The 22,899-nt window shown below is 44.7% G+C and overlaps 1 protein-coding gene across 1 annotated transcript in view; it reads left to right on the forward strand.

Annotated features, from left to right (window-relative positions):
- Positions 1-19,745, forward strand: part of CACNB4 (calcium voltage-gated channel auxiliary subunit beta 4) — a 47,208-nt gene extending 27,463 nt beyond the window's left edge. The window contains exons 7-8 of the mRNA XM_077447685.1: positions 743-907; positions 15,317-19,745. Coding sequence (XP_077303811.1) covers positions 743-907; positions 15,317-15,577 — 426 coding nt within the window. The 3' untranslated portion in view covers positions 15,578-19,745. The remainder of the gene's footprint in view (positions 1-742; positions 908-15,316) is intronic.
- Positions 19,746-22,899: the final 3,154 nt, after the last annotated feature.

Consider the following 22,899-nt stretch of genomic DNA (forward strand, 5'->3'; position numbering starts at 1 on the left):
CCGTACGCACAGGAAGAATGTCAGGAGACATTGGCGGTTAAAAACTAAGCGTCCGACATTCTGCCCATGTGTATGTTGCTCTGTACGGCAGAAGCCGGTCGGCCTTCCTCCTGTCAAAACATAACAGCTCTGCGGTGAAGATCGCTGGACTAATTTCACATGATTAGAACAGCGGCTCCATCCAGAGCCGACCATGGTCAAACTGTAGTGTGTACCCAGCTTTCGGTTGAATGCGGGCAATAAACTCGGCTTATCTCCAGCTGCCCAAGTAGAGTGTCGGTTATCCAGAATAAACTCAAGATAGGTCAACCCCTATGGAAACCTTGCAGCCTGACATGGGGCTGACAACTTGGCTCTGACAAGAAGACAATATAACTGAATAATTGCACACATTACATTAAAGGTGAGGTTGCTTTGATATAACAACTCAGGAATGAAGATTCTGATTCTCCCAAATGTCCATTCCTGGCTTGCTCTGTGTTTTTTAAATGTAAAAAAAAGAAAGGTCCTTCATAAGAGCAGGCAGCTATTTGTTTCCAAGTGCCTGACTTCCCTGACTTCTTGGGTAAGACCCAGCCACTTCACTTGCCTGTACCCAGTAATCTCAATGGACAGAGAAATAACAGTTGGGCAGGGCTTAACCCAGAAGTCAGGAAGATATCAGTGCATCCTTTTATCTATTTCAAGGTGCTTGTATCTAGTGGAAGTCATGTATACCCTTTGTATTTCCTTTGTTTAATAGGAAATGTTTGACGTGATCTTGGATGAGAATCAGCTGGAAGATGCCTGTGAGCATTTAGCAGAGTATCTAGAAGCATACTGGCGAGCTACTCATACCACGAGCAGTACTCCCATGACACCCCTTCTGGGAAGAAATCTAGGATCGACTGCACTTACATCAATACAGGTACCAAGTATAAAGTGGAACATTACAAATGACTACTTGATAAAAAATAATGTTCTTTAGTAGTGATGGACGAACTTCCGACGGGACGTTTCGCGAACGCGAAACGCGAACGGACACAAACGTTCGCGAAAACGACCGTTCGCCGCGGGCTCCATTGACTTCAATGGGAGGCGAATTTCGCAAACCTTTAGGTCGAATTTGCGGCCACGGGGTAATTATTAGGGGGTAGCACGTAGTCCCACCACCTGGACAATAGCATAATACATGTATGAGGTGAATTTGGGATCGATAACTACAAGCATTTTTTTTTTATTTGGGAAATTGTTCTGACAATTCAGGACTATGGAGCTAATGAAGGCAATGGAGGAGAGGGAAGGTCAGGGACCAGGGTAGGCAAACAAGAGGGTGCAGGAGATACAGAGCACTGACAGCAGCACCGTAATACAGAGCACTGACATCAGCACCGTGACATACAGCGCTGACAGCAGCTCCGTGACATACAGCGCTGACAGCAGCTCCGTGACATACAGCGCTGACAGCAGCTCCGTGACATACAGCGCTGACAGCAGCTCCGTGACATACAGCGCTGACAGCAGCTCCGTGACATACAGCGCTGACAGCAGCACCGTGACATACAGCGCTGACAGCAGCTCCGTGACATACAGCGCTGACAGCAGCTCCGTGACATACAGCGCTGACAGCAGCTCCATGACATACAGCACTGACAGCAGCTCCGTGACATACAGCGCTGACAGCAGCTCCGTGACATACAGCGCTGACAGCAGCACCGTGACATACAGCGCTGACAGCAGCTCCGTGACATACAGCGCTGACAGCAGCTCCGTGACATACAGCGCTGACAGCAGCTCCGTGACATACAGCGCTGACAGCAGCTCCGTGACATACAGCGCTGACAGCAGCTCCGTGACATACAGCGCTGACAGCAGCTCCGTGACATACAGCGCTGACAGCAGCTCCGTGACATACAGCGCTGACAGCAGCTCCGTGACATACAGCGCTGACAGCAGCTCCGTGACATACAGCGCTGACAGCAGCTCCGTGACATACAGCGCTGACAGCAGCTCCGTGACATACAGCGCTGACAGCAGCTCCGTGACATACAGCGCTGACAGCAGCACCGTGACATACAGCGCTGACAGCAGCTCCGTGACATACAGCGCTGACAGCAGCTCCGTGACATACAGCGCTGACAGCAGCTCCGTGACATACAGCACTGACAGCAGCTCCGTGACATACAGCGCTGACAGCAGCTCCGTGACATACAGCGCTGACAGCAGCACCGTGACATACAGCGCTGACAGCAGCTCCGTGACATACAGCGCTGACAGCAGCTCCGTGACATACAGCGCTGACAGCAGCTCCGTGACATACAGCGCTGACAGCAGCTCCGTGACATACAGCGCTGACAGCAGCTCCGTGACATACAGCGCTGACAGCAGCTCCGTGACATACAGCGCTGACAGCAGCTCCGTGACATACAGCGCTGACAGCAGCTCCGTGACATACAGCGCTGACAGCAGCTCCGTGACATACAGCGCTGACAGCAGCTCCGTGACATACAGCGCTGACAGCAGCACCGTAAGCAGCCCCAGGAGGAAGTCAGCACAGCACAGGGATGGTGTGATCCCCTCATAATAAGAACCCCCAGGAGGAAGTCAGCACAGCACAGGGATGGTGGGAGCCCCTCATAATAAGAACACCCAGGAGGAAGTCAGCACAGCACAGGGATGGTGGGAACCCCTCATAATAAGCAGCCCCAGTAGAAATATGACACCGCTCAACCTCTTCAAAGAGGAGGGTAGGGGCATATAGTACGGTGTGCTTTTTTGGGTCAGGGAAGTGAGCCAAATGAATTAAGAAGGTCTGTGTGCTTGATTCCAAAAATTGTTTATAGACATATACATGGTCTACTGATCACATGTGTTGAATTCCTCCGAGATCCATGCCTCATTCATTTTTAGAAATGTGAGGTAGTTAACACTGTGGTGAGCTAGGCGAGTACGCTTATCGGTCACAATCCCCCCTGCTGCGCTGAACGTCCTTTCGGACAGGACACTGGATGAGGGGCAAGCCAACAGTTCGATTGCAAATTGGGCAAGCTCTGGCCAGAGGTCAAGCCTGCCCACCCAGTAGTCTAGGGGTTCATCACTCCTCAGAGCGTCCACATCGGCCGTTAACCCAATGTAGTCGGACACCTGACGGTCTAGGCGTTCCCTGATGCTGGATCCGGATGACACCTGTCGATGGGTCGGCTGAAAGAATGACCTCATATCCGAAGTCACCAACACATCTTCAAACCGGCCTCTTCTTGCAGGCGCTGTTGGATTGGTACCCGCAAATCCTTCTCTGGGAGTGGGAATTGCTCCTCTGCCAGCGCACGCAAAAGCAGAATGCAGCATTTCTCGAAGCAAGGCCTGGAAGTGCTGCATTCTGACAGCCCTCTGCGACGGCGGTAACATTTCCGCCATTTTGTGTTTGTACCGGGGGTCTAAGTACGTTGCCACCCAGTACTGGTCCTTGACCCTCATGCTTTTTATACGGGGGTCCCTATTAAAACACTGGAGCATGAAGGCCCCCATTTGCACTAAAGTGGAAGCGGTGTGGTGGCCTGGCTCCTGCTCATCATCCAGGATAATGTCGTCCTCTTCATTCTCCTCTCCCCATCCTCGCACAACAGGGATCCCAGAAAGGTTTAAAGCATGCTCTTCTTGCTCCTGCTCATCCGCCCCGGCACCATCCTCCTCTGACTCCTCATCAGACTCCTGTTGTTGACTTGTCTCAGATAGAGTAGCCCCCCCTGGGAATTCATCCAGCATTGCGACTTCCTCATCTTCCCGCTCCTGCTCCTCCACAGCCTGATCAATGACACGACGCAATGCACGCTCCAGAAAGAAGGCATAAGGTACCATGTCACTGATGGCGCCATGGCTGCGACTGACCAGTTTGGTGATCTCCTCAAATGGCCGCAGAAGTCTGCATGTGTCGCGCATGAGCAGCCACTGGCGCGGTGAAAAAAAACCCAGCTCCCCAGAACCGTTTCTTTCGCAGAGTTCATACAGGTAGACGTTAACTGCACGTTTCTGCTGGAGCAGCCTATCAAGCATATAGAAGGTTGAGTTCCATCGCGTCGGGCAATCGCAAATAAGACGTCTGACCGGCAGATGGTGTCGCCGCTGAATGTCAGCAAGGCGAGCCATGGCCGTGTAAGATCTTCTGAAATGGGCCGAGATTTTCCTTGCCTGCCGCAAGATGTCCTGGACCCCAGGGTATTTGACAAGGAATCGCTGCACGACCAAGTTTAAGACGTGTGCCATGCACGGCACGTGCGTGATTTTGCCCTGTTTCAATGCGCTAAGCAGATTGGCACCGTTGTCACACACCACTTTACCAACTGTCAAATTGAGCGGTGTTAGCCACTCATCTGCCTGTGAACGCAAAGCTGAAAGGAGTGCCGGGCCAGTGTGGCTCTTTGCTTCCAGGCACAACAGACGCAGCACGGCATGGCAACGTCTCACCTGGCATGTGGAATAGGTTCTGGGGAGCTTGGGCGGTGCAGTGGAAGAGACGCTAGCAGCGGAAAAGGAGGAGGCAGCTGAGGAGGAGAGGGAGGAGGATGGAGTAGGAGGAGGAGAAGAAGAGTCAGGCCTGCATGCAATCCGTGGCGGTAAAACCAAATCTACACGGGTGCCACGGGTTACATGCTTGACGGCCGTCAGAAGGTTCACCCAGTGGGCAGTAAAACTGATATACCTTCCCTGCCCGTGTTTGCTAGACCACGTGTCTGTGGTCAGATGTATCTTGGCACCGACACTGTGTGCCAGAGATACATTCACTTGCCGCTGAACATGGCCATATAGCTCTGGGATGCCCTTCTCTGAGAAATACTTCCTTCCTGGGACCTTCCATTGTGGTGTTCCAATGGCCACAAATTTGCGAAAGGCCTCCGAGTCCACCAGTTTATATGGCAGTAGTTGGCGGGCTATGAGTTCTGACAAGCCAGCCGCCAACCGTTGGGCAAGAGGGTTATCCGGCGTCATCATTTTTTTACGCTCAAACATTAGGCCCACGGAAGCCTGCCTTTTTGCAGAAAAATGTGAGCTTGGCGTGATGGAAGGTGGAGTGGAGGACAATTGTGAGGAGAGAGGAGAAGGAGAAGTAGAAGACGAGGCTGGACGGTGAGAGCCTGCAGTGTGGCTTTGTGTGTTCCGTTGCTCCCACTGGGCTCGGTGATGGCTGCTCATGTGCCTTCTTAAGGCGGTCGTCCCTAGGTGAGTATTGGGCTTACCGCGACTAACGCGTTGACTGCAAAGATTGCAGATGGCAACGCTATTGTCAGCAGCGGACACGTTAAAAAAAGCCCACACTGCGGAGCCATGTGCCGGTGTCCTGGGAGCGCCAGATGTGACCGTACATGGTCGATGACTCGCTCCTGATACATTTGCAGTCTGCTTTGTCCCTGCTGTGCAATGTAAGTCATTGCTGCTTCTCCTCCCTATCTGCTGGTCCATATCTCCCTCTGAACTCCCCTCCTCTTCCTCTCTTGTGGGCACCCACGTGACATCACTAGACACGTCATCATCAACGTCACCTTCCCCACCGCTATAAGTAGAGTAGGCAGCAACACCGGGGACCAACCTCCTCCTTGGGCTGATCTGGGTACTGGCGTCAGACTGCTGAGTAGCGCTTGTTGCTACCTCCTCTTCCTGATCCAATACCAAGAGTGGCTGCGCATCAGAAATGTCCTCTTGATATGGATCGGAAAATAATTCCAGTGACTCAAGCGGAAGGTATGTGGTGGTGGTGGTGGTGGTCGTGTTGTTGGTGGTAGTGTCTTTGGGGGTGCACATAGCAGAGAGTGAAGAAGAGGGTGCAGATCGAGAGGATGAGGAGGGTGCAGAAGAGTAAGGCTGAGCGAGCCACTCAACCAAGTCTGGTGCATCCTTTAAAGTAATTGAACGCACCTTCTGCAACTTCCCACTTTGGCTCAAGCCTGTTGCTCCTGCCCTACCCCTACCACCCCTGCGGAAGGGCCTGCCTCTTCCTCTGCATGTCATTTTTTAAATGACCCTGTGACAAAACTCTTAGTCCCTATACCGCTGAAGGACTGCTGCAGTATAGGTGAGCGGTCAGCAGTGGTGCACGTCAACCCTATCTATTGTGGACCTATAGCGGTCCTTACAGAACAGCAGACTGTACCGCACTCAAGCCTATGTACCGTAGCACCCTATACCAAGTTACCAGTCCTTATAAGAACTTTTGTGGACCAAGCAGGTTGTGTATTAGTGTTTAGCAGACTGTACGTCAGTCCCTATACCGCTGAAGGACTGCTGCAGTATAGGGCAGCGGTCAGCAGTGGTGCACGTCAACCCTATCTATTGTGGACCGATAGCGGTCCTTACAGAACAGCAGACTGTACCGCACTCAAGCCTATGTACCGTAGCACCCTATACCAAGTTACCAGTCCTTATAAGAACTTTTGTGGACCAAGCAGGTTGTGTGTTAGTGTTTAGCAGACTGTGCGTCAGTCCCTATACCGCTGAAGGACTGCTGCAGTATAGGGCAGCGGTCAGCAGTAGTGCACGGCAACCCTATGTATTGTGGACCGATAGCGGTCCTTACAGAACAGCAGACTGTAACGCACTCAGGCCTATGTACCGTAGCACCCTATACCAAGTTACCAGTCCTTATAAGAACTTTTGTGGACCAAGCAGGTTGTGTGTTAGTGATTAGCAGACTGTACGTCAGTCCCTATACCAATGAAGGACTGCTGCAGTATAGGGCAGCGGTCAGCAGTAGTGCACGGCAACCCTATGTATTGTGGACCGATAGCGGTCCTTACAGAACAGCAGACTGTAACGCACTCAGGCCTATGTACCGTAGCACCCTATACCAAGTTACCAGTCCTTATAAAAACTTTTGTGGACCAAGCAGGTTGTGTGTTAGTGTTTAGCAGACTGTGCGTCAGTCCCTATACCGCTGAAGGACTGCTGCAGTATAGGGCAGCGGTCAGCAGTGGTGCACGTCAACCCTATCTATTGTGGACCGATAGCGGTCCTTACAGAACAGCAGACTGTACCGCACTCAAGCCTATGTACCGTAGCACCCTATACCAAGTTACCAGTCCTTATAAGAACTTTTGTGGACCAAGCAGGTTGTGTATTAGTGTTTAGCAGACTGTACGTCAGTCCCTATACCGCTGAAGGACTGCTGCAGTATAGGGCAGCGGTCAGCAGTAGTGCACGGCAACCCTATGTATTGTGGACCGATAGCGGTCCTTACAGAACAGCAGACTGTACTGCACTCAGGCCTATGTACCGTAGCACCCTATACCAAGTTACCAGTCCTTATAAAAACTTTTGTGGACCAAGCAGGTTGTGTGTTAGTGTTTAGCAGACTGTGCGTCAGTCCCTATACCGCTGAAGGACTGCTGCAGTATAGGGCAGCGGTCAGCAGTAGTGCACGGCAACCCTATGTATTGTGGACCGATAGCGGTCCTTACAGAACAGCAGACTGTAACGCACTCAGGCCTATGTACCGTAGCACCCTATACCAAGTTACCAGTCCTTATAAGAACTTTTGTGGACCAAGCAGGTTGTGTGTTAGTGATTAGCAGACTGTACGTCAGTCCCTATACCAATGAAGGACTGCTGCAGTATAGGGCAGCGGTCAGCAGTAGTGCACGGCAACCCTATGTATTGTGGACCGATAGCGGTCCTTACAGAACAGCAGACTGTACCGCACCCAAGCCTATGTACCGTAGCACCCTAGACAGACCAAGTTACCAGTCCTGATAAAGAGCTTTGTGGAACAAGTGAGTTGTGAATGATTAGCAGACTGCAGCAGAAGGGCAGCAGTCAAGTATAATATTCTTTCTATATTTGGAAGAAAGAATATTATACGTGTACAAGCCTATTACCGTACCACTGATACCAGTCCTGAAAAGAACCTTTGTGGAACTAATAGTAACAGCAAGTCTTTAAAATTATCCTCACTGCCTGACACACTGCTTCCTGCCTGTCCCTATACAAATTGGCAAAAAAGAGTAGGCTGGAACGATTAGCTGGAACAGCTCTTTTGTGGACCTGATAGTAACAGCTAATGATGATGATGATGATGATGATGAAGAAAGACTAATCTGGCTGAGCTGTCCCTAAAATAGCAGCATACAGCGCTCTGTCCCTTTATCTAAACTGACAAAAGAAACTCAGGCTGCTGACCTAACACCTATACCAGTCCTGAAAAGAACTTTTGTGTACCAAATAGCTAGCGTTTTCTCTGTCCCTACTCCACACAGGATCCTTTCCCTACAGTGACAGAAGAAAGAATGTAAAATGGCCACCGGATCGGGTGTATTTATAGGTTAGGGGGAATGTCCAAGTGTCCATGAGCTGTCATGTCTCAATTGGTTGTCCTGTAACACATGATAAACGTGTCACGAAAGGTTAAAGTTCTTGTATACATTAAACACGTAAGTCCGCCGGGGCGAACGACGGAAAAAGGCGTTCGAACCCGCGGACGGCGAAAGTCGGAAATTCGCCGCGAAACGACCGCCGGGCGAACCGTTCGGCCATCACTATTCTTTAGCAAGGAATATACATTCCACATTATTTATGCCAACAAAATTAGTGTATGATGTAAATTGCCTCCAGCACCCGTTTCTTCTTGCTGGTGGCTGCCATTTTGCTGAAGCCCAGAGCTCCTGAGCAGCAGTAAATCTATAGTGTATGGGGCCTTCTGGGGCCCTCCCATGGCTCTATCTGCACAGGCTATGTACAGTCCAGTGATGATGTCACTGCTAGTTTTACAAGTGTTACTTGGGTTTACAAAGTAATTTTGTGTGCACAAAGTGGGTTTATATTACATACAACCCAACGTTTTGAGGTGGGAATGAGGGACACCTATTAGCAAAAGTATGTAGGCATAGGACACACACCCCTGCTACTGAATTATACAAAAAAAAATAAACCAAAAAAATTAAACCCACAGGTGCTTTTTACCACTACTATTTCCTTTTATACTTGCTTTTTAAATTTACAAATGCACAAATGCACGCTTTGAAAGATAAATAGTGCATTTTATATACAACTTTGTAGATCAGACCAAAATGAGGGACAGAAGGACTTGGTTCCAAATCAGGGACAGTCCCTCAAAATCAGGGGATGATATTATTTGCTGCTTTTGAGTAATTTATTTAAATGAAAGTTTGTATGCCCAGAGTTCAGCTATAAGTGTCAGTGTATCATAGTGATATCCACTTTTCTGCAGTAGCTGAATTTTAAAGAAAAATTGCAGGTATTGATATTTTTATATATGGTTACATTGATACAGCATACCGATTGGACATGGCTGATCACGTGGTAAAGAGCCTCTGAGATCAGTGTAGCGACGTGTCAAACTGACACACCGTGCCACCGATCACCGCGATGCGCACCCCCACGGGCGCACGCCAGAAGTTATCCTGCTGGACGTCATATGATGCCCAGTCAGGATAACTGAACCAACGCCCAGCTGTCATTTTTGCTATAGGCCGGGTGGGAATTAGTTCAGCATATACCTGACTGGGCCATTTTATCTTAGTATTGGTCGGTAGAATTGATTGGATTTGAGAGATTTTTCTGGTTCTATTAAAGAGAAAAAAAATGTATTATATATAATCTCACAAAACTAATTTCAGTTTTAGTGAATGGCTTAGTTATGTGGTATGCTTAAACAGAAAATGCATTAGAGCTCAATCTTTACCTGAAAAATACGTCTACGTTAAGCCACCAAGTTCTGTGCACGGTATAAAATGTGGTCTGTGTGCTTTTTAAGTTTGAGCTTGCAAGATCTGTTTGTTTGAGAGAAGCCACGAGTTAAAAACATCACTTGTTTGTTTTCATAATCTGCAGAGTCACTGAGAATCTGTGAACTATTTACAAAGCAGTTACTAAGTTTTAAGACCTTGGTATTTTAAAACTAGAGCTTGTGGTTATTATCTCATGATATTTGGATTTATATCCTGTGTTTATTACCAGTTATGTTTTGATATTATTTGGCACTGATTTTTTGTAATATATATATATATATATATATTTTTTTTTTTTTGCATATTGTTGTATTCCTTTGTCTTCAAATTAGCGCAGATAAAAAAAATTTAGTTATTGGTTGATTTGGGGAAATCTCCTAAATTAAATATTCTTTCTTATTTCCATAAATATAACACTGTTTAACATTTCAGTATAAATATCCTGACAATGATCCCACTCCTACAACCAGAGGCGTAGCTTGAAGCTTGTGGGCCCGATGCAAAAGTTGACTTCGGGCCCCCCCCACTAGCACCCGCCATTTCCACTGTGCTTTTCCAGGGCCCTCTGAGTTTACTGAATTACCTATGCAGGTTGGCACGGTAATCGCTTTTCCCTAGCAACACAGTGTAAAGCATGGGTAGAGAGGAGGAGATCTGCCTGAACAACAACCTTTTTTATTTTTTTTAAACAAACTAAAAAGCAGGGCCTTACTAAATAGTAAGGAAAACTTAGAAAAATCTAATAAAACAAATTTCACTGTAAAAATATAAACTTAGCTAACCTTAAAAGTGGATGGTGTCAGTAGAGCAGTGGATGGTGTCAGTAGGGCAGAGGACGGTGTGGGTGGGGCAGTGGATGGTGTCAGTGGAGCAGTGGTGTGGATGGTGTCATAGACAGATGCAGATTTAACCCCACAGCTGCTGGGGAGGGAGCTGAGTGGGAGGATCAGTTAACCCTTCAATGGCCAGGCACCTTTACTCTCACAGGCAGGGTTTAGTAGTTGGGGGTCTGTACACTGCAGGCAAGGGTTGGTAGTTGAGTCTGTGTGTTCTGCTCTCTTTTTTGTCCTTTGTAAATCAGTGGGTGCTTTAAGTAATGACATCCCCACAAGGAGGTGTTTTTCATAACTTTTCTGTCTGTGTCTCTGTGAGTGTTGGCGGGACAAGTGCTGTGGAGGGCAGTGTGTGTGTTTGCTGTACCTGTCCCCACATGAGAGAACACTCCTCCTCGCACAGCAGCATGTTTCTTACTGAAGTCCTAATCCGGCTCCCTCCTCGCTCTGTGTCTTTGTGGCAGAGAGAAGCAGCTCACTGTCCTCCTGCCATTGTCAGCACTGAGTATACTTCCAGGCTAACAGAGGGAAGCATCACACGTCCCTGTCCTGAGCTTGCTAATGCACAATCTTCTCAGAACTTTAGACTTCTCTCCTCCAGCCAATAGGAGCAGGGGAGGGGTGTGGTCTGGGGAGAAAGCAAACTAGAAGCCCCGGACTCGATTCCAGAGCTCAGCTGGGACCCTGGGAGACACAAGGCAGATCAGACCTAGATTCTGTTTCCAGGATTTTATTATTGTAAAATTCAGCAAGTAAGATGACTGCTTGTAGCAAGGAGCTGCAGGGTTGCTATGGCAACCCCTGCACCCCTTCACACTACGCCCATGCCTGCAGCGTCTCCCCAATCCCCAGATCTAGTGACAGCAAGCCAGGGATCTTTGCTCTGCCTGCCTGGCCGTGTGATACATTAAGAGTTCTGTGAACGGGAAATTACAAGTGCCAAAACCCTTTGCGGCTGTCACCTTGTAGATGTCAGTGTTTAACTGCCTGCCCGAATGAGGTATGAGCAGACCGATACACTGACAAGTTTGCAGGCTTTCCAGACTCCTAGTAAAAAAAATAAATGCACATTTTTTTTGCCTGCAAAAAGATGTGCATTTATTTATTTATGTGAAAAATGGACCCTCGCGCTATTAAGTGCTTAAATGTGAAGAAATAACTAAGTACGTATAAAAATGGAAAAGTAGAAATTATAACAATGTATAATCCACAATGAAAGTGATGCAAAAGTGCAAGTGTTGCTAAAAAATGCAGCGGGACAAAATAGTTAACACCAACTATCACATAAGAATAAACAAAGTAAAAAGTCCTGCGCAAATTGTGCCACTAAAAAAATGAATATATATAAAAAAATATATATGCATAAAAAATATATAAAAAGTCAATATATCAAAGTGAACACACCGATGTGTGAAAACAGTGAAAAGCAGGAGAAAAGACGGGACCAGCTGTTCCAAAATTGGTACATCCAGGCTCTCAGAACTCTCACCTCAATGATGGAATAATCAGGCAAAGTGAAATAGCCCCAGAAGCTTCTCCTTAATTTTTCTCTATATAACAACCAAGGAATTGTAGATGAAGCCTGTAGTATATCCTTCTGACACTAGAGGGCCATTTCCAATACTTGAATATAACACTGCAGCTTGTAATTCCGTGGTATAGAGCTTAAAAAGAACACAGAGGAGAGGGGGAGAGGGAGAAAGAGAGGGGACTCCGATCGTGTGGTGGTTTAATGAATGGACAAATTTATTAAGCATAAAAATGGACTCTCACATTAGAAAAAAAAGTTCACACAGAGAAGATAAAATGAAGACCTGGCGTTTTCGGCCAGTCTTACGCTGTTTCCGGTTTGTCCTACGGCCACTCCCTATGCGTTACGTCACGTCATGTGACTTCTTCAATGGGGATCCCCATTGAAGAAGTCACATGACGTGACGTAACGCGTAGGGAGTGGCCGTAGGACAAACCGGAAACAGCGTAAGACTGGCCGAAAACGCCAGGTCTTCATTTTATCTTCTCTGTGTGAACTTTTTTTTCTAATGTGAGAGTCCATTTTTATGCTTAATAAATTTGTCCATTCATTAAACCACTACACGATCGGAGTCCCCTCTCTTTCTCCCTCTCCCCCTCTCCTCTGTGTTCTTTTTAAGCTCTATACCACGGAATTACAAGCTGCAGTGTTATATTCAAGTATTGGAAATGGCCCTCTAGTGTCAGAAGGATATACTACAGGCTTCATCTACAATTCCTTGGTTGTTATATAGAGAAAAATTAAGGAGAAGCTTCTGGGGCTATTTCACTTTGCCTGATTATTCCATCATTGAGGTGAGAGTTCTGAGAGCCTGGATGTACCAATTTTGGAACAGCTGGTCCCGTCTTTTCTCCTGCTTTTCACTGTTTTCACACATCGGTGTGTTCACTTTGATATATTGACTTTTTATATATTTTTTTATGCATATATATATTTTTTTATATATATTCATTTTTTTAGTGGCACAATTTGTGCAGGACTTTTTACTTTGTTTATTTATTGATTTATGTTTTTAAAAGTGAACTTATCCTTTACAAGAGAAGTATGGGTTTCTGAAAAAATATATATTTATACTCTCCTATGCTACATCTGCCCCGCCGGCTCTGTAGGGAGAACTGAGTGATCAAACGCTGCTGATTGCTCAGTTCTCCCCCTCCATTCTGAGCAGAAAGCCGTAACTCTCAGTCATTGGCTCTCTGCTCTACCCCTCCAGCACTCACTGGAGCGCTTGGCTGTGTGAGCCATGTGCTGGTCCAGGGTACTGGGTGGATCCTGACCATATTGTTGGGATCTTTTCAGAGCTAGAACCAGCTCTGTAACATCAGCTGACAAGTAAGCTTCAGCCTGCTATTGGCTGAAAACAGTTCACAGAAGTGTAGGACTAACTGCATTCCTGTGATCCCTAGGGGAAGTATAGCCAAAAAAGCTTTGCCTATACTTCAAGGAGAACTTCACCCTGAATTTGGCCTGCAAGGACTGATTTTCTTGTACTAAGAATAGGCGCATCCTCATCCGAAATCACGCAGTGCTCTCTGCATGTTTTAGCATTCTTCCTCTATCTTCTTAGGCCGCGTACACACGGGCGGACTGTATGGCCTACTTAGTCCGTCGAAAGGCATTTCAGCGGACAGTCCGCTCGTGTGTGGGCTTCAGCAGACTTTTTCAGCGTGCAGTCTGGTGTACTAAGTATTTCGGATTTTTCGAAATACTGTCCGTCATACTTTGGTTTCAGCGGACAATCCGCTCGTGAGTAGGCTAGTTCGACGGACTAAGAATGGCGCATGCTCAGAAAGGATTTACACGGTGAAAGGTTGCATTACTGTGTATTGGACTTCCTATTTCTAGTCCCGTCGTACGTGCTGTTCATGTCATCGCGCAAGCTTTCGACGGACTGTTTGTGCATCCGTGTGTGGTCAAGTCCGTTCATTCGAAAGTAGGACGGACTGTCCGTCGGATTGTATGACGGACTAAGTAGGCCATACAATCCGCCCGTGTGTACGCGGCTTTACTTTGATTAGCGGAAGTAGCTTTCATTTTAATAAAATGGTACAAGACATCATGTTTAAATAAAATAAAATGAAATTGTTCAAATCCCCTAATACTGCATAACTCACAGCAGCATACAAAAACCTTCCTACAAATCAGTTCTTCTGTGAATTGCCAGGTTTCCAGTCAAGGGCAATGTATGAAATAACACAAAGAAAACAGCGTAAGCCGCCCTAGTGTAATACCATTTATTAAACTTTGCTAAGAGTAAACAGAACCCGTTGCACTCAAATGATACCAAGGATGGGGCATGCATCATAAGAGCCATTTCACCACAATGGCTGCTGTAGGATTGAATGGCAGATGGCATCAAGTGAACCTTACTAGGGTACCCCAGGAACAGCTGGCACTGGGCTCTGTTATTCAGCAACACCAGGAGTCAGGCAACTAGGAGGAAAAGGGCATCACGGTGTGTTTCGGTGGCATGGACTCCTTTGTCAAAGACAAATGCATCATTTTGGCTACTGTGCTGCACGCTTCCTCCTTGTTGCCACTATTTTGTTTTATCCCATTGTGAATGACTTTTACATCCAAGAAATAAAGGATCACATGAAGATCTTTGAATTCATTAGTTTTTTGTATATGGACTTAGGCCAATGTTTGACAGTAGCTCATTTACTTTGGAGTTTAGTAGTTTCTTATTTTTTTTTTAGTGTAGCATGACCTTAAAGTGGTTGTATACTCAATTTTTTAACTTTTACCTACAGGAAAGCCTATAATAAGGCTTACCTGTAGGTAAAAAAAATATCTCCTAAACCTGTACAGTTTAGGAGATATTCCCCTCGGTATGCGGGAGTGACGATATGGCGGCTCCGGCCACTCACAGCGCTGGAGCCGCGATACCCGGAAGAAACGCAGAGGGAGCATGTCAGCTCCCTCGGCGTGGATCGGGCCAGATGTCGGGGCCTCGTTCTAAGGTAAGTATTTCATAATGAGCTAGTATGCGGTGCATACTAGCTCATTATGCCTTTTGCTTTGCAGGTTTAAAAAATAAAAATAAAAAATGTGCGGGTTTACTACCGCTTTAAATAAATTGCAGTAAATGTAACATTTCAACCAAAATATGTAAACACAGATATGAATTGCAGAAAAGCTCATATCGGGGGGGGGTGAACTAGAAATTCTGCTATAATGCGTCCTTGGGAATTTTAAAATGCAACCTAACACTTTGCTTGTTCTTTGGGGTATTGTAGAGTCAGCGCATGAGGAACACGAACCATTCAACTGAAAATTCCCCAATCGAAAGACGTAGTTTAATGACTTCAGACGAAAACTACCACAGCGAAAGAGCTCGGAAAAGCAGAAACCGATTGTCTTCCAGTTCCCAGCATAGTCGTGACCATTACCCTCTTGTGGAAGAAGAATACTCTGACTCCTACCAGGACACTTATAAACCTCACCGGAACCGCGGCTCTCCTGGAGGATATAGCCATGATTCCAGGCACAGGCTTTGAGATTTTTCTTCCCTTTTATTTCTTTACAAAATTTTTCTTTTTTCTTTTTTTTTTTTTTTTTTTCATTTGGAACTTGACAAAATGTAGTTGGTCGCTGACCAATTTGCTGCCTAACAATCAAACAATTGCATTGTTTTGCTGTGGTTTAGCAGGCCTGACGGGCAACAAAAAGGTCATGTGACTTGCAGAAACATGAAGTAGATAGAAATTACAGACCACTTTATTTTGCCAGCTGTGGAGTGTCACTTGATGCTGTATCACAGGCAAAATACCATATTTATATAAGAAGTATATACGTGTAGGTAGAGATTTATTGTGCCCTATCCATAGGTCTTTTACTTTGACGTTACTATTAGAGCAGTATGTGTTTACATGGAGTATTGCACACATCCATTTGTAACCTAGGGCAACAGTTCTCTGCCTTAATTCTCAAAGCTCAGGGCAGTTGGATGCTTGTTGGGTCTCCTCACATGAGCAGACAAAGCCGGCCTTGTAGTACTAGAAAGTCTGTCAGAGTGACCAAATCACAACTATAGGACCTACGGTAAACTTCAAAAATGTAGCAGACTGTCCTAACCATTTTCCATGTGGTGGCACCACAGCCCACTTACCAGGTTTGCCCTTATTACTAGGTCACTTTGTGTAAGCAAAGAAAAGCCTACTAAAACAATGGGCAAGACCAAAGTTCAGTTGTGTACCTTAAAAGCCACATTTAACAAGTTCCCTCTAGGCCTAACAGAAGGCATGCCGTCATGACTAGAAACAGGGTCTACCAATAGTATAAATTACATTATGTGCCCAGTAGCAGTAGGGCAATTTTACTGTGCCACCTAATTGACTACGGAGTATTTCCATAACATTCTGTAGAATGCAAATCATACATATACAGTATAAAAAGTGGCCATCTGTAGTGAAACCTTAACTTTCTTTTATTCTCCCTGTAGACCCACTTAAAAACAGATATGAAACTTGATGACGTAAGTAGCAAGTTATCATTAGTTCCTTAGGGGCTTGTGTTGGCAGGCTGTTTTTTCACTTCAAATAGATTTTGCATTTTCATACAAGTCTATGTGAATGTAGAAACCAGTCAGAAGGAGGTTGACTGAAGATCAAGTGCACCTGTCAATGTATTCTAAATCTCCAAAGCATTCGAAACTAGTGTCAAACTGATGTCACGGATACAAGCCCAAAGCCTGTTTACCTAGGGCAGTGACGGTGAACCTTGGCACCCCAGATGTTTTGGAACTACATTTCGCATGATGCTCAACTACACTGCAGAGTGCATGAGCATCATGGGAAATGTAGTTCCAAAACATCTGGGGTGCCAAGGTTTGCCATCACTGACCTAGGCCCTAAATCTTACTATACTTAGTTGCAGCCTAAGTTGCCATAGGTTAAATACAGGCCTGAAAATGGCAAAGCCTTATTCGATTTAAAAGCAGTCAAAACTGTGAATGCACTGGGAAATTGTGATGCCACAGTGATGTTTCCGATTACTAGAAAATCAATAGGCCAGATCTTGTTTCACTAACAATATCCGTGTCCCATCAGCCAACTGACATCACTGATATTGGTTTCCATTCATATGGCTGCTTCTGTATAATGATATAAGACAAGTCAGATAAGTAGGCCTATCAGAGTAGTCCATTCACAATATCCCAGCTTGTAATGGTTCCTATAGGCTTCAATAAAGTATGTCTGGAGTTGCAGGTGGACCTGCACTAGCTAGATACTGCCACAATGACAAGTTTTCATTAAGTACCAATGCAGCCTAACAGTATCCATGTCAGGACACTTCGTAAGCTCAAACTGCCTTGATGTCTTGATAATCTGAATGGGGAACTTGTGCTTTAGGCTACAGGTCAAGGCACGTATAGGTACAATTTCCTACACTGGGAAATTCCAAATGAACAGTTCCAGTTGGAACCAATATATAAGCCAATTCCTGTTGGAATTTGGGTAAATTGACTGGAAAGTCTACTTGAGCATGTTGCATTCACTTTAAAATAATAACCTGGACAGGAATATGGGTGGGGGGGGTTATAGAAAAGAGGATGTTTAATTGTTTAATACAAAAAAAACTATACATTTATTTTTACTATAGAGTATAAATGCAGATTTCATAATTCTATGCTAGAAAGATAGTGTCACAATCTGAAAAAAAAACAAAAAACTTTTACAACACACAAGAGGATGTCATTTAAAATTTACAAAATCCGTTACACAAATGCTCAGATGTTGGATGTTTCTTTGTGTGTTTCAATGAGGGCCCATACCTCTGTAGCTTTGGAGTAGTCCTTTGGTATTTTATAAAGTTAGGTAGTGCAATAACTCATAGTAGCCAGTGAGAATAAATCAGTCATTAATATGACAAGAATCTGAAATCTGATTGGATGCCACGCCTCTTTGCACTGCTTTACAGATTACAGGGGAATTGCAATCAAAACTGATTTTTTTTTTTTAAGTTGGGGTGAACATTGAACTGCTGAGTCATGCACTGGCTTCTTATATCTCTGAGATTCCAACAGCCACATTCTGAGCTAGATGTTCTGTCTTGGTACCTTCTTTGCATAGAGTCTCATTCCTGCTGAATCCTCCCTAATTCTTCTGGCAAGCAAAGGCCTCATTAAGGCTCGGTTCACACCTAAACCGGCCGCGGATCACACAGCAACGCTGTCGGTCCCTGTTTTCCCTTTCAGGGATGAATTGGGGCAGAATCTTTGCCCAAATTCGGCCCTGAAACAGAGGCAAAGACAGTGCTCTCCGCAGCCGCCCCGGAGACGTGTGAGCCGGCTCCATAGAGAGACGGTCATATTCTCCTGCTATGCAAATTGGATGCGGAGGAAACCTGCATCCAATTCACATAGATGTGAACCCAGCCTAAGAGGATTGTGGACACAGGTGCAGAAATCTTGTCCAAGAGATAAAAGAAGATGGAGAGTAGTTCAGTTTTCTTGCAGCTTTCCAAAATTAGGTTGTCTGAAGCCCCAGGAAAGCCTTTTTATAACAATGGTGAACGTCTTGGTGACATTATTATGTTAGACTTCGGTTTGACTTTATACTCATGGTTTATTTTGTATATAGAAAGACAGGGTAGAAGGTTTCCACATATAACATCACAGGAAGCTGAGAACCATGAGTCTCCAGTGACATGGATTGGAGACCACCAATTTAAAGGATACTGGCTGCTATCGACAACTCAACCTCGCTTTAGACTAAAACATTTTGGGTAAAAGAACCAAGACAGACAAACAAAACCGTATTTGCTGATTCAGAAAATGTATGTTTACTATTCCTAAGTGCAAAAAAAAAAATTTTTTCACTGATCTGTATTTTATCATCTGGAAGAATAAAAAAATCAGGAGAGCAACAAGGCTATAATTAGCCAGGTATTCAGGGATCCCAAATAATTAACTTTAGTTTTGTTTCTCAGTGATTGCCAATCCCAGTTGGCTTGAAGGATAGGAGCTCCACATTAAATTACACCTGGGTCCTATATACAACTCGGCAGCCAGATGTTTGGTAGAAAGCAGACTATAAATTTCCTAGGAAGTAGCACACTTATGCATGTGTGTTTTAATGCCCATAAACATAGGAAGTACAGCGTGTGGTTAATGCGCTATAGGATGTGTGTGCATTCACTTTTATGGCATCCCAGTGTGTATAGACATTTAAAATAAAAGCACCTGACCCTCAGTGCACACCAACACATGCAGTAAAAGATTGCCTTGAGGTGCGCTGAAAAAAATAATTCTGAGGCATTCCTTAGGTCTTTGTATGCATGCTGAGAGCCCATAGAAAAAGAATGGGACTGTTCAGCACAATGTGGTGGAAAATGCACGCACGAGTTTTAAATGTGCCCTAAAGGATTGCTTTAGAGTTGGCTTATTCAGTATGGCTGAACTCACTGTTCAAAGTGCAGTAACCATTAGCACTGTGCTGTGTTGGATAGCCTGTTTTGTGGTGTTGACAACAGTTGTTACCTATAGCAATAGTGAAAGGCCTATAGACATCTTGGCTTCTATGGGCTGTTGGACATATAGGGGTTGATTTACTAAAGGCAAATAGACTCTGTAAATGCAGTTGCTCCAGAGCTTAGTAAATGAGTAAAAGCTCTGCTGACTACCATCAAATCAGGTGCAAGCAAAAATGCTGTTTTTTTTTTTTTTTTTTTTTTCCTTGCACGTGATTGGATATTCTTTGCAAAGCGTAGCTTTACCTCATTTACTAAGCTCTGGAGCAACTGCACTTTGCAAACTGCACAGTCTTATTTGCCTTTAGTAAATCAACCCCATAGTTAGTATATACTGTGTCCACTAATTTTTAAAGAGGCCTTTATGTACAGAATTGAATTAGGAGACGAGAACTTTTTCAAACAAACCTTTAAAGGGTAACTCCACTTTCATGGGGGGAAAAAATTGGCAAATGAAGAAAAAATAATATTGCGTAGACAATTGCGACACAAATCATATTGTAATTGAATGTTATTAAAAAATACATTTCCTTTCCAATCTGCAGCCGCTGTAATTTTCTGAAAATGTAATGCAATATGGCTACCTGGAGTTGTTCTGTACACAGAATGTATACAGAGCGCCCCCCAGAAACATAATTTCCTGCCTTTGATTGGCTCACTGATTTTCTCAGAAGTCTGCACTAAGATACAAGTCAGATTTCAGGCATCCCCTGCAACAAACATGTAATTTTTGGTGAGATATTCCCAATAGGAACCTGTCTAAAGGGTTGCAGGCCCAGCAGCTTTCCTCATCGGAGCCCTGCAGCTGACTAATAATTCTGAAACCACTCCCATTAGGTTTACTAAACACAAGGGCACAGAGGAACACACAGGGATTGCTTCAGAATAACAAAAGGTAGGAATTACAATGTACAGAGATCACCCAGAGGGGATGTTTTTTTTTTTTCTCTCAACAAAAGTGGAGTTACTCTTTAATCATTTCTGCATTTTGGGGTATGTGTCATTTTAACTGCCTGGCTAAACTGGATATTATCCTGGAGCTGATTTCAGGGGTGTCCTTTAACACTCAAGTGCAAAAAAAAAAAAGACATGCACTAACCATTAGCCCCAATGAGAATGCACTTCTCTGACATAGGGGGTTATTTACTAAAGGAAAATCCACCTTGCACTGCAAGTACACTTGGAAGTGCAGTTACTGTAGATCCGAGGGGGGCATGCATGGAAAATAAAAAACAGCATTTTAGCTTGCACATGATTGGATGATAAAATCAGTAGAGCTTCTCCTCATTTCAGATCTACCCCTTAGAATTAGCGCAACTGCACTTTCAAGTGCACTTGCAGTGCAAAGTGGATTTGCTTTTCGTAAATAACCCCCTTAGTATCACACAGACTCAATAAGGGCGATTCATTGTTTTGGTATCTACACAATACTACCCTTTTGTACTTTTGGTGCAAAGGGCAGTTGGCAAATTGTGGCAACCCATAGCAGCCAGTCAACAGTCACCTTTTATGTCTTGGAAAATTAAAGGGAACCTGTGTTGACAGAAATATAGAGAGGTGGCATATATGTCTGTTTCATCAGAAAATTCTAATTGCCTGACTGGCATGCACATTTAATGGCTTTGGTACTTTCTGAGCCAGGGCAAGTGGCTTTATTTGTTGCAAAATTGTTCCTGGTCAGTGACGTACAACGTATTGAAGTGATTGGATCAGCATAAAAACAGGCCCACTTGCATTTTCCAAAGTCAGCAAGTCCATATTTCTCCTAATGACAGGTTCACTTTAAATCAGATTGATAACTGCTGCTGGATATTGCACCATGCACAAATGTGACGATGGTTTCAGATGTTTATAGGTAGAAAATTATAACCAGTATTCTCTATGATGAGCAGATTATGTGATTTTTATTTATTTATTTTATTTTTATTTTACTGCTGACCTTGTACTTGTTAACATGCTTAAGGGCTCGTTCACACCAGCATGCGCGAATGTATACCGGTAATGCACTAGTGTGCTCTGTTTAGTTTTTCTTTTTTTTTTTTTTTTTCCTTCATTGAAATATTCCAAAATTAATTTTATTCAACTCTGTTGCATCATTGCACCATTGTGGCACACTGCGGTGCAGTGCTGCGTTCTGTTGTGTAAAAATGCAGACTTGCAACTCAGCTTAGGATTGCGTTATGGTGTAAACTGAACACACAATCGTTTTCTATGTGCCCTTGCCTTGATTCTGCTTTGATCTATGCAGATCAATGCAGTTTAGTAGACATTGTGCGAACGAGCCCTAAGGTCCCATTCACACACATGATTAGATTTGGAAGACCCAGCAGGGGTTCCTGAAAAATAACTGTAGGTGGAAGCCCTATTGAAAAACAGTGTGACAGCTCCCACAGCTACTTGCGGGCGCTCACATGTAATCGCTTAATCGGCGATTACATGTGAACTATTAGCCCTGGACGCAGACAGGTGATCAATCGCAGATGTTCTTTGCATGAGCATGTGAGTGGCCACAAATAGCTGCAGGGGCTGTCAGTCTTCTATTTTGCTTTCAATGGGGCTTTATCTCACAGCTAATTGCAAATGCCCCTGCTGGGTCTTCCACATGTAATTGCTAACAGTTCCACTTGCAAGTGTGCATGGGGCCTAAAGCCCAATCGAGCCTTCAGTTTAATTTTCTAAATATATTTGATTAAAGCAAAGGGTGTACAAAGCAGTGATGGCAGACAAAAACAACCCCCCCCCCCCCCGGCAACATTGCACAGCAATCCCTCACCCCCTGCCACCCAGCCCTTACCCAGTGGTGTCCTCTCCGGTGTCCCCTCTTCCAGCTTCCTCTGCAGTGTGTCTTCCGCCAAAGCACTAGGCATGCAATAGGATCGCCTGGCGCTTTGTCCTGCTTGGCGGGGAGGAATTTTTGTGTGCTACTAGTGAAAATGAATTCGCTATGGTAACACAACTGGGTGAGCTCAGCCTTTTTTTTTTTTTTTTTTTGAAGCCTATTAGTGCCTCTGGCTCTAATCAGGTGCCACATTGGAATCCATGTTTGGTGCCACTGATATGTAAATCAGCTGATTTATTTTTTTTTTTTTAATCAGATTATTTTTATTGAAAATTTTCAAAAATGCAGAGCAAGAGAACGAGGAATCAAATTTGTTTCCAGAGTTATACATATCAGATAATATAATTACTACAAAATCATATGCAATCGAGACATGAGTAATAAGCAGGTTGTGTTTAGCTGATTTAAACAGAGGGTTTAATTGGCTTTTAAAGGTTAACTCCACTTTCAATAACAAATAACAGCAAAAACACAAAAAAAATTTAGCATACATAAGTCATATTGTAATTG

Source organism: Lithobates pipiens, unplaced genomic scaffold (assembly GCF_037356315.1).
Source record: "Lithobates pipiens isolate NorthernLeopardFrog02 unplaced genomic scaffold, aLitPip1_a1.2 Scaffold_22, whole genome shotgun sequence".
NCBI lineage: Eukaryota > Metazoa > Chordata > Amphibia > Anura > Ranidae > Lithobates > Lithobates pipiens.